Source organism: Chiroxiphia lanceolata, chromosome 19 (assembly GCF_009829145.1).
Source record: "Chiroxiphia lanceolata isolate bChiLan1 chromosome 19, bChiLan1.pri, whole genome shotgun sequence".
Classification (NCBI taxonomy): Eukaryota; Metazoa; Chordata; class Aves; order Passeriformes; family Pipridae; genus Chiroxiphia; species Chiroxiphia lanceolata.
Window position 1 is genome coordinate 6,842,271 of NC_045655.1, and position 12,555 is coordinate 6,854,825.

General features: G+C 40.4%; 1 protein-coding gene across 1 annotated transcript in view; it reads right to left on the minus strand.

The window, feature by feature from the left end:
• Nucleotides 1-12,555, minus strand: part of SPAG9 (sperm associated antigen 9) — a 61,554-nt gene that overhangs the window by 27,403 nt on the left and 21,596 nt on the right. Inside the window, 2 exon segments of the mRNA XM_032706322.1 lie at nt 3,288-3,441; nt 8,110-8,204. Coding sequence (XP_032562213.1) covers nt 3,288-3,441; nt 8,110-8,204 — 249 coding nt within the window.

Below are 12,555 nucleotides of genomic sequence, written 5' to 3' on the forward strand. Positions count from 1 at the left end.
AATCTTCCCAAAGCCGTCATAAAACTACTTGTTCAAAATGCACATGGTATCTTGAAACATCTTCTTAAAAAGTAGAGATCAAAGCACTGATGCAGAACATGGATTTAACTGATATAAAAGTAAAATATTTCACAGAATCATAATCACAGGGACCTTAAAGACCATCCAATTCCAACTCCCTGCCATGGGCAGGGACACCTTCCACTAGACCAGGTTGGTCCAAGCCCCATCCAACCTGGCCTGGAACACTTCCAGGGATATTTGCAAGCACTTCACTGACACTGTTTTTATGTGCTTTCCAGTCTGAACTGCAATCCCTGGATGACACTGGGAATGAGACATGGAACTGCAGTGGCCACCTGTCCAGTTAGATTTCAGATCCACTATGGAACACCAGCAAATAGCTCCTTCTTAGAAGCTGATTCCTGGCAACAATTTACTTTACAGTGACACTGTATCGAGGCCCACAAGTGTGGCATTAATTAAGGAATTAATCCAGCTGCTGGACTCCAGATTATGACCATTACTCAGAGCTACAACAGGCACTGGGTGGGAGGACGAGCTAGACCCTGTTTGATACAATTAGAGGCCACTACCTGAATATACCAACAGCCCTTTTCTGGACCTTCTCTCATCTCCTTCATTCACATTTTACCCCTCATTCATGGCTAGACCCACACCAGCATCCAGATGTCTTAAGGATGACTTAAACAGCACATGACAGTGAACAACAGCTCACTGCAGACAGGAAAACAAATTGGTCTGTTTAGGTCAATATTTTCTAGGACACAATGTTAGAGGAGTCTTACTGGGGAAAATAAAGATGAAACCTGAGGCTGCTGTGTGCAAAATGAAGGCAGGATGGTAAGTTTTGATAAGAAGTTATTTTAGTGTTTTCCAAAATCAGGGGGAATCAGAGGTGAAAGCAAAGTCCTGGTGACATTTAAAGAGAAAGTGTTATCACAGGATACCCAAACTTGTTAAGAATGAAGCAACTTCAGATTTTGTAAAGCACAAATCCACATACTGCTAGGATCCCTTTATGAGAAGGAAGTGAAACTAAATTTTAAGGTTATTTAAAAAAAAAAACACAAAAAAGATCTGTATATAGACACACATTCCCTCATTTGCACTTAGCATAAGATTACTAAGAATTGTAACTTCTAAACGTTTACTTTTGGAACCTCCTCGAAAGATAAGATTTTAATTTGGGAGGGTAGGGAGGAAAAGACATTTATGTATATGTAAAGCTTGTATCCTATAGCTACACTCCCACATGGAATTCACCAGCCCTAGAAACACAATTCAGCACTTCCAAGACCTGCCTATCAATTACTGACAGTTCTCATCCTTTGTTAGTAAATTGCAGGATAACCAACTATTAATATTTGATAATTCTGACAAAAGTATTCAGAAATACAATCAACTAACAGATGCCTCTAAAGGAATAAAAGAAAAGGGGAAAAAAGCTAGGCAAGTTACCCAATTGCCTTTTGAATTGGTGAAGTTCAGCCACTGGGTAATGATTCATAGTTCAGCGAGCAGATACAGAAGGGAGGAAGTGGTGCCCCTTACCAAGGGGATCCACAGCTCACACAAACGAGGAATAAAACCTCAACAGAGCTGTTGGCTCTGTTCAAACATTTCTACATCTTTGTATTCCAAAAGCATCCACTGACTGATGCAGCACAGACTGATCACTGGCATTCACACACAAAGCTCAAGAAAAACAGCTTGATAGCACAAGAAAAAACAGCGAATAAAAACCAATGCACGGAAGGGTCCTTTCCTTAAGGGCATTTCAAATCATCTCATCTATTTTACATTTCTGACTTTATTTATCTATGGTATTTTTTCAGATTACTCTTGGAAACTACACGGATTAAACTATCATGAATGTTTAATCTAGAACTAAATAAAATGCAAAGCAATTCCATTAAGTGGCAATGAATTAATCAAACTATCCTCAAAGCCTAAACATTCGAAAGTCAGTGCTGTGTTGACTTTGTAAATTTGATCTTTTTTGGTCATGTTTCTAAAAGACTTTTCCTTAAAAAAAAAAAAAGAAAAGAAAAGATAGCTTAAAAACTCAATAATTAAATCTGAAGGAGTAACTCGCCTGCAATGCTCTGCAGAAATGAGCAGAAGACAATGACTGGTACATAATTGTGTGTCATCTTACAATGATACCCAGCAATGTCACTACTGTACAAGCTACAGAACACTCAGGTTTTTTCTCCTGGGTTTCTCCCTGCCACCCATTCTTTGTGATACTTATACAGGAAACACTGACCATTAATGAAACGTTCATGCATGAAGGGAATAGGACAAATTCAAGACCCAAACTCATGGCTAGGACCATTGTTAAGTGACAAATTTTTAGAATCAAACTCATGTTGTTACTTTGATATGTTTATAATTAACCACTATTTACACTTCCCATTATGTCCACATGACCTCTAGGGGGAAAAAAAATGGGTTCCTATTATTTCTGAATAGCTTTTTTAGTTCTTATCAGTTAGACATTCCCTTGCTAGGTAGTTATTAAGCTCACTTAGGAGGAAATTCCCCCCAGCTGTATGCCTTTCCAGAAATAACAGTACTCCCATAGTATTCCAAAAAAACTCATCAAGAAACACATAGGGAGGATTTACACATTCTGGAGTTCTTCACCCTGCAGATCCTCCTCCTGCTGTGCTGTGAGTGCAGCCGAGTCCTGACTGCCAGACTCATCACACTCCAACACCACTCCCCCATTTCTCCATTCCTGCAGCTTGTTCTGTGCCACCCTCTCACTGTTGGAACACAGAACAATTGCAGGAATTCTGCTCAGGCTACATGTAAGGGAATTCATAATAACAGGCTAATCTGGGAAAGTTAGGTCATTCTCAACTCTGTGGCCTACCTACACCATACACCTGGTAGTAGGCAGAGCAGAGCCCTTGTAGTAACCAAAGCTCTCCTTCTAAAGCAGTATCAATCCTGTTTACACTACCTAGTGTGTAAAAACAAGTTGGAACCTTTGCAAAGGGTCCTCAGTCAGAAAAAAAAGACCCACTGCTGAGAGTAAGATCTTAACTAACCTGTATTAACCACTCATTCAGAAAATGCAACCCAAATTCTGTTTATTCCAGTAAGAAAGCTCCCTCAAAGCTCATTCAAGCAAGCAACATGGTTGGCTTGTACAAATATGATTTAGGGGTTCCCTCCTCCCTTTCAATTCGGTTTTGCTTCATCCTGCCAAGGATCTGTTGAGGGAGACAAGAAAGCAGCCGAGCTGTGCTCACCTTCAGGCTGGTGTGGGACCGTGGTTGGCTCAGCTCGTGGAATTTCCAGTGCTCTGATGCAGGTGTTTCTGCTGCTTCTCTCTGAGCCTCAGGCGTGAGAAGGGCATCTCCTGGAGGTAATGGGAAGATGCCCAGTGATATTGGACGCTCCTTCCTGTTTGAAAGGGAGACAGGTCTCATCAGCCATTTCAGATGTCACACAGTTCATCTGCCTCCGAAAAATCGGCAAAGCAGCGGTGAAATTAGAGGTTCAAACATCCATACACTGTTTGAATAAATAAACAGTGGAGCATACACAGTATCTAACACTTTCTCATTTCACATGATTGCAAACAGTCAATTCCATGGCTTTAAATAGCAGTTATTGATTTACACTGTGGCTTATCAATAGCAAACAAAAGTTTTATAGAGATTGAACACAAACTAGAGTCCAAGACAAAAATGTCTCCTTATTTCAGATTAAATTAGTTTTAAGCAGCCACTCTTAAAAACACAATTCTGCATGTTTTTCCCCAAATTACAGTACCATGTAACTTCTACAATGGCAAACAGCTAAATCATCAACTGAAGCATTTGTCAAAGTTGTAACTAATCAGCTTCAACTCCAACTCTTCTCAAAACACAGGGTATTTTATCTCTGCAGATCACAGAAATCACATGGATTTGTTTAAGTGAAAAGAACTGGGTCAAGGAATTACTGATGTTAAAACCAGCCCAGCCAAAAGTTGTGTAGTTTTACCCAAGATCAGTTCAACACTCTTTCACCCTAAAGCTGCACAAAAGCTTGTTCCAGCAAAGCAAGTTACTTCATCCCAACTCTTCACTCTTTTCACTTCCCTATGGCAAACAACATTTGGAAATTCCAAAGGTTTGTATGTTGACCCTCAAAAAAAAAAGTCCCCAGGTCAGTAGTGTGATCAGTGAACAAAAGGATTCATTCTTCCTGCCAGCAAGAGACAAAACCATTGTGTGCAGTGCCATTCATAGGATGCTACAGACAGCCCTGAAAAGGAAAAATATCAGCCAGGCCTCGAACTGAGATAAAGCAAAATGTTTGTTCAGGCAGAACAATGTAATGCAGAAAAAAAGAACTGTAATCAACTAGCACAGCTTTAAGTATACTAGAGGCAGAAGATAAAAGTGCCCACAAGAGATGGCAAAGTTCTTGCAATTTGGCATAATGAAAGGTCAAATCACAAACACATACACTGTGTGTTGCAAGGTTTTTCACAAATTAAACAAAACCCAGGCAGAATTCCGTGTAGAATTAGTATCTGCATATAAATTATATGCAAAAATATGACAATGAGTGCTGAAAAGCAAACACTAGGCATATTTTGGGTTTGTTTGTTTATTTTGAAGAAAAATTAGTCAAGAAGGGATTTTATTTAACAATTAATCAGTAAACTCCTTTTGGTAAATTTTTCATTGCCAAAACCACAACGTTCAAACAGCCAACAATTTTAACTGGCATGAACCTTTCTGGTACAGGTGCACAAAGATGCTCCTTGTCACAAAAGTCTTTGCAACTAATTCTCAAAATGCAGCTGTCTTGGTCTTTCATAAATATTATTCCAAGTCAGGTTGTTAATTGGGAAGCAGTTGAGCAGAGTGAAGCAGGCAGCAAAGTGAGTAAAGCAAATTCAGTCAGGGTTACAAAATTAAAACCATCAGATAATGTTCCAGCATCTGCAAACTTGACTGTGGCGAAAAGTCCTCCTGAGAAACCCCCCAGGGCTGAACAGAGCTGGATTCCAACATTGCTGCTATTGTAACAGGTTCTGCTTTTCTTTAGATTTCCCACAGCTCCAATGCGTGCGGGGAACAAAAGACACACCACAGAGGCTGAGACTGTGTCAAAAGATGGGCTGAGACCGTTTCATTGGATAAGAAGTGCAGGAACAAAAAGGAGGAAGAAAAGCTGCCCTTCAGTGGGCAGATAAAGCTGGTGCTGTGAGGGGCTGGCCTTGGGCATCCCCTCCCTGGCTGTGGCTCCAGCACGTTTCCTTCCTTGCAGGACATGCCACAAAGCTCACCTTCCTTCCAATCTTCAAAACTGAGAATATTAAATGGGTACCAAAAATGCTCACACCTGACATCTTTTTTTTTTTTTACAGATTAGTTTTAAATAAATGTTATAATAAACGCATTTTTATGTGCTGAACCACAGTTCAGGTGCATTGCAAGGCTACACAGTAAATGGAGTTTGCAAAAGAGGCTAATTTTGGAAATGAAGGTGTCTGCATTAAAAGAAATTATCTGATTAGACCGAAGCAATTTCACTTTATTGCACTGGTTGTTGAGTGGAAAGCAAATAACCTCCTCTGCTCCCCCAGTGCCCAAGAAATATCCAAAAATATCACAGTGAGCAGAACGGAAACAAATATTTTAAAAGCTTAAACTAATATTCTGAAGTGATGTACTGAAGCATTCACAGGAACCTTTAGGATAAGCAACCAGATGCTCAGTTCTAAAATCCGACTAGTGTTAAAAAATAGAAACAATTCTTCTACAATTAGATTCCTTCAGTCTATGTTTTTATCTTTTTTTTTTAAATTAATAAAGACTAAGGAACTGAATTCTAATTCCTGTAATTCCTGAAACAAATTACTAGAGGCGGGAAAAAGCATTTCCCCAAGCCCCTCAAATCCATTAAACACTCTCCATGTAAAATGAGTAAAAGCACAAAAAAAATAAATCTGTTTCTTAAACCATCTGACTGCTTAAATCTAAAAAAAATTCATATAAGTTACTGAACACAGAATATTGAAGTTCAATATTCTGCTTTGTGGTTTTTGGTTTGTTTGGGGTTTTTTGTTTGTTTGCTTAGAGTGGGGGTCATTTGTTCTAGGTTTGGGTTTCCTCCCCCTTTTAAAACAAACATAGCCTTACTAATAATATCAGTCTAAAAAAGAGTTACACTTTAAATTTATTTTACTTCTTCATATTTAGGTATTCATACAAGTTCATTATCAGCTATTGGTGTAAATTGGTATTTCTTTTATCTACTGATTGGCTTTAAACCTTTGGAACAATCCTTCTGTGCTCACAGACCCAAGTTAAAAGCATACTACCACACCAAGTCTACGTGCAGTGTGTGTATTAGGGAGGAAAAGTCAGACAGCTGTTCCAGAGAACACTATTTTCCAGCATTTTTTCCTGTTTGAATTAAGTTTACTATTAAATTTACAACCGCAGTCAAAGTATGTCAAGTTTTCAGGTCAGAAAGCTGCATTTCAAAACTTTTCCAGCTGTTTTCCATTCGGAATTATAGCACTAAAACACGTCGGGATTACTTTTGGCCACAATATTCTAATGCATCTCTGTCTGCTACTGCTCCAGGCAAGTAGGACAAACAGAACATAACTTGAGGGGGGGGACAGACAGCTGGCAACTTGCCATACAAGTACAGAAACAGAGGAGAGGATAACATTTGGCTGAACAATAGTGAATAGGTTTTAGGAGCTCTAATGCTCAAATAATGAAAGATTTTCTTTTTTCCCACCAACCAATAATCAGATCTTTTTAAAATAATGTGATCAGCTAATTACTGTGGTTTTAGCATCAATTAACTGATCTTACGTAATTATTTTTGATTTCAAAAAGTGCGATTTCACAGTGCAAAGCCTCAGCCTGCATCCATTTATGCTACACAGGATCAGCCAAGTGCCTGACAATGCACTGAACGTGAGCTTTATCCGTGACATTACCATTGCAGCTTTTTTGCAGGTTACAACAAACCACCATAAAAGCTTTCTACAGAAAAGAAAGAGATACATGAACTGACCTTGTACTCGTTTAAAGGCAATGAATTTTGAGTGTACAAGAAAGATATTGTCCATAAATACGTTTACGGCAAAAACTGATACTCATAGATAATTTACATCTCTAACTCATCCTCGCTCTTTCTGTTGGGAAGGAAAACAGAAAGAAGGGGAAGAGGAAGAACACGAAGCCAGGGTTCAGTAGGTCAGAGTACCTGAGTATCCTTGGGAGGTTCTGCGTCAGAGCTGGCACACCAGTGGAAATAGAAAAGTGCACGAGCAGCAGAACCGAGAGCGACACCAGGATCGCGGAATTAATGACCACCGCCCCGCCAACGAAGCCAAACACAAACAGCAGCATGCATCCAGGATTCATGGCGCTGCCCTGGCATGGTGGAACGCCGCGAGCGGGAAGGCTACGGAGGGGCCGAGGGTGTATCTTTGTCGGCAAAGTCTGTCATTCAGCCGCTGCCACAAAAACAATGCCAGCAGCCGCGGCGCTCCACTCTCTGCAGCAGCTCCGGAGCAATGACATCACCGCTCTCCTCCCCCTCGCCGGAGCATCTATGCAGCAACGCAGAGACACAGCCAGCCCTGGAGTGACTCTCCCTCCTTCCACGCAGAGTTCATAGGCTACAAAGCTCCCAAATCTGCATAATATATTCACATCGAGCCCTCAGGACGAGCGGGCACCACGCACGCACCTCCATCACCCCGCGCACAAAAGCCACGGCAGGATTCCGGCTGGGCCGCCGCGGCTGCTGACATTTTCCCTGCCTACCCGAATGCAAACACTCAAAACAACAAAAAAAAAGAGCTGAAATTGTTTTAGGCTAATTAATGTACAAAGTATATCTCCACGTTTAGCAGCACAACAGCGAGAGCCTCTTTCCACTGATTTCTATGCTGTTCCCTTACCGCATTCCAATCATACAACAAATCTTTCCGATTCAGCCGAACCGTTGTTGTAGGATTAAAGAACAAAGTCTTGCAAACACAAATGAAAGGATTTTTTTTTTTCCTTTCCTTTCAGGGTGAGAGCGTAATAAATAGCTTACCTAATTCTACTGTGTGTTGTGGATTCTAGCTGATCACCCCCTGTTAGCTGATGAAGTTTGGTTCTTTCCAAGTGCTCCATATAATTGTGAATCATCTGTTCAAAAGGACAGAAACAGCAAGAAACATTTAATAACATTTACTACAACTGCACGATTCTTGACCAATACAATATATTCTCCCCCTGTAATGCTAAATAGTAAAAGTATTTAGAAACATTAAAGAAATAAAGACAGAAGCAAAATTATACAGTGTGTAAAACCACAAACCAGAAGAGAAGTCCATAGTAAACTAAAAAAATTGGAGAACTTCCTTGTGCATTCCTGCACAGGAAACATCCTAAGGGTACACACAGTGCATGTGATATTTCAAACAGGAGTTTTGAACAGAAGTTCAAATCCATTTTGGAGTCTAGGACCTTTATGGTCAGTAGATATTAACATTTATTATGTGACACATAATGGGCACTATGGCCTAATTGCAAAGTACTGTGAAGGTCAGACAATATGCACCTCAGATATTAAATACACTGAATCCATGACCTAATAATCAGATTATTTCTGTAAGCAGAACTACGAAGTCATCGTCTCTTCTCCTTTTTCCTTCTAAAATTCAAAGAAATTTAAGCTTTCTGTATTTTCTAGAAGTGAAGTTTGGGTTTAAATTATCTAGGCTGACATCTCATAAAAAGGACAGAGTGGCTGTGGATTTTAGCACTCAAGAAGAGCTCTGCTTGCTCTCTTTCTCACAGACAGCCACAGGCCAACATGCTGAGTGCTGCAGTCATGACTTATTTAATGAACCCTGACTCCCATCAGCCCAAGGATGCTGCTCTCAGCACGTAACTGATCCAGGACATGCACAGGGAGAAGTAACAGGTATCACTGCATCACTCCAAGAGGTTCATTTGGACACACATCTCTCAAATTAAAACAGGGAAAGCCTGAGGAGAAGCCTACACAGCTTTTGGTATTTTTAGCACTTCTGCACTCACATTCACAACTGAATAGGGCACTAGGAACAATAAAGAAAGAAAGAAGTCACAGGTGTACTGCAGAGGAATTCAATGTACTTTATTCCTGAGACATATTCAGGTCACATCTTAAAGGCTTCCTCTAGAAAAAAACATACCTATTCTTCAAAACTGTAATTTCTTCTGCTATTCTACCAAGGGTGTACACACACTTCAGAATAGTGGTATTCACAGGCATCTGTACAACCAGTGTTACATAACCTTTTATTTTGGGGGCAGCTGCACACACTAGGACTGAACTCAGCAGGACCTGGAAACCTAAATCCACATGTGACTTTCAAGTGAGGGCTGATGTGCCCAAGTTTGACCTTCATATGCCACCAAATTCAGTACCACCTTCTCCTCAAACAGTGCTTGCCAGCACTAGCTACATGTGAATATATATTCCTTAGTCTCACATTTTTGTGATCAAGTGAACTGGCTTAAGATATCCTGACTGATGGATATTCTATAAATCAGTAATTTAGGTTAAGTGGTGGTTACATACAGATGCTGGTTCTCCCAGCATTCACCTGGACTAATAAATATAATTCAGACAAGAAAAAAACCCAATCTTGCTATTTTTAGAGAAACATTATATAATACACTTGAACTGCTGTCAAAAGCTTACAACATTTATCCTCCAACAAAACGCAGCAGTTTCACTAGGCCATGGCATGTTTTCTGATTTTTAATGCTTGCTCACACACAGAGAGGCAAACAAAAGGACTGAAAGCTCCACCTTCGACTATCCACATTCATTGTTTTTTCCATTTCCATCAAGCAGCCAGAACTAGGTGTTCCAATTGTTCCTTTGCATAGTTTTGCATAAGTCTATTATAATGCAAATTAATTTAGAAATTCCAGTGGGGAAAAAAATCCCAACAGTGCATAACTTCAAAATGCACACTAGATACATTCTGTATCCTGTTCCTGCCTTCCCTCATCATGGGAGGGAGATATTGCTGAGCAGAAGCTGACCTCCCTGCAAACACTTCCATTTGCAGCACACCAATTGGTTTCTTGAAATAAAATTTTAAACAGAACAACTGTTGTGCTTTTTAGCCAGTGAACAGGAGCTGAGTAACTAGTACCTCTCCAAGGAAATACTATCATATGGGGAAAAAAAGAGTAGGTTCAGTAAAACCCACAAAACTTTCATGTTTTGCAAAGTACATGGTTTAACCTAGTTTTTCCCCTCCTCTCAGTCTGTTCTTTTGTTTACTGAAACGTCTCATCACATTTATTACCCACAGACAGAGGCTGGAGGGCAGGTCAATTTAAAGGATTGTGCAGTTTAGCATTGTCCTGCAGCTGAAAATGATGCTGATGGTAAAATAAGCCAATCTGCAGGTCACATACTTCAGCACAAAGCACATAAGCTACAGGAACACAAAAATAAAATGAAAACCCCATGTATGTGCAGGTGCAGGGCTGCATGGCAGTTTCTCCACAGATCCAGGCTAGATGTGCCTGTGCTGTCCAAAAAAAAAAAAAAATAAAAATCAGGACAACAGTGGGACCCCCATGTCACATCCACTCTGCCTCCACCCAGGATGCCAAGGATAAAGGTTGACAACACTGAAATAGTGCCCACAAGGAGAAGAGCTCCTCACCCTCCCTCCCTGCCCATGGGATGGGGGGCTGCACAGCTGGTGCTGTGGAGTCAAGAGACAGTGTGTGGATCCTCAACTTTCAGAAACAATTTAGTTTGAGGACTGAAATAATATTGCAGCTTCTTGGGAAGTAAGCTCACTGTAGCTGTTCAACTACAATAAAACTTTGAATGTTCACTCCAAAACCACTGGGGTTTGAACCAGACTAGAGCCAAAGATCTTTTCAACCTAAATGGCCCTCGAGTCTCAGTATATCCTTGAAGTGCCATATCCAAAAAACCATGCAATGAATTAATGCACTAGAATTCTCAGTGTTCAAAACCTAAATAGAAGTTTTGCTGTTTTGAGATTACTCAGCTATCCAAAGAAAAGTTTTAATAATACCAACAACTTAAAAATAGACTGAAATGGATTTAATTGCTTTCCACTCAGCACAATCCTTTCTGAAGTTGAGCTGAAGGACAGATGATAAATAAATGACCATGTCCACCCTCCCTACTCTTCAGTAAAAGCTACAGTCAATATTTAATCATCCATAACCTTGTACTACTGACAGCTCATCCTGCTGCCCATGAAGTCCACAAGTACCGTGAATACGACCAATTGTTCCAAGGAAGACACTACCAACACTGAACACTTCAGCATTGTAATTAAACACATTGCTCAATTACCATCAGCTGAGGGGATTAAAGATAAACTCAGAACTTGGAAGAATTACCCTAGTTAGTTAACAGCATTTCACAGTTCAGGGGTTAGTCATTTTAGGGCACATGTACAGACTACAACAACCTTTGGAACACATTACAGCTGGAACATGAAATCCATTCCCTTCAAAAGCAAAGTATTTCCACCTCAAGAAAATACTCAGATTGGTTTCCTCATATGGCAGGTGACAAGTTCTACAACTGCAGAAGTGTTACATGTTTTTCTACATCTTAAACCTCAGCATTCAGTCCCAGACAATTTTAACATCCTGTCACTCACTTCTGTTCCTACCCTTCCAAATGCAACCACTCCCAATGTACACAAGTCTGACACTTCCTTTGTCACAAACAAAGGTGGATATGCCATGTTGGGGATATTGTTACCTGCACCTTTGCCTTAACCAGGTTGAGATCATCTCCTTTATACCTTCCTTGCTCTTTCGCTCCTCCTTCCTTTTTGTGTCACTGCTTTAGCTCCCCCCGGCCAGGTTTTAGTAACTCTCTCTCTGTCAGACCAGGCTCAGAGCTCCAGCCCTGGCTGTTCATCCCGTGGATCCAATCAGGCTTGGCACCAGCAGCTCCTCCCTTTGGGAATGTTCGACCAACTGTGTATATATAGATCTTTCTGTGTCCCACATAATCTAGATTTATTAAGGTAACAGATATTTCTAGAATCTCCTTGATTCAGAACCAAAGTCCTAAACATAATTCCATGTAACTCCCTTTTTCCTTTGAGGATTTCTGGTGAACTTGCCACTTAACTAAAAGCATCATTCCCGCTGGAGAGCTTGATGCATCTTTATCCACACAGAAGATGATGTTGCTGGAAGATACAGTAATATGTAAAGAAGTTAAATCCAGGTTTTACAGATCAAGCTGTTAATGCTTAGCATAAGGCTTCAGAAAAGCTATTTGCTTGAACAGATATCTAAAGTCTAGTCTCACAGACCCTGTGACTGGTACCCAAGCTTGTAACTAGACAGCTCCACCAGCCTCCTCTTCCTGTCTCCCTACACAGGGACTTGCTGGGGATATGTTTATCCAAATGAACCTGACAAAGTCCATTCCCCATGCCAGAGACAGGCTCACTGTTCTGTCACATTGTATCAGTGCAGA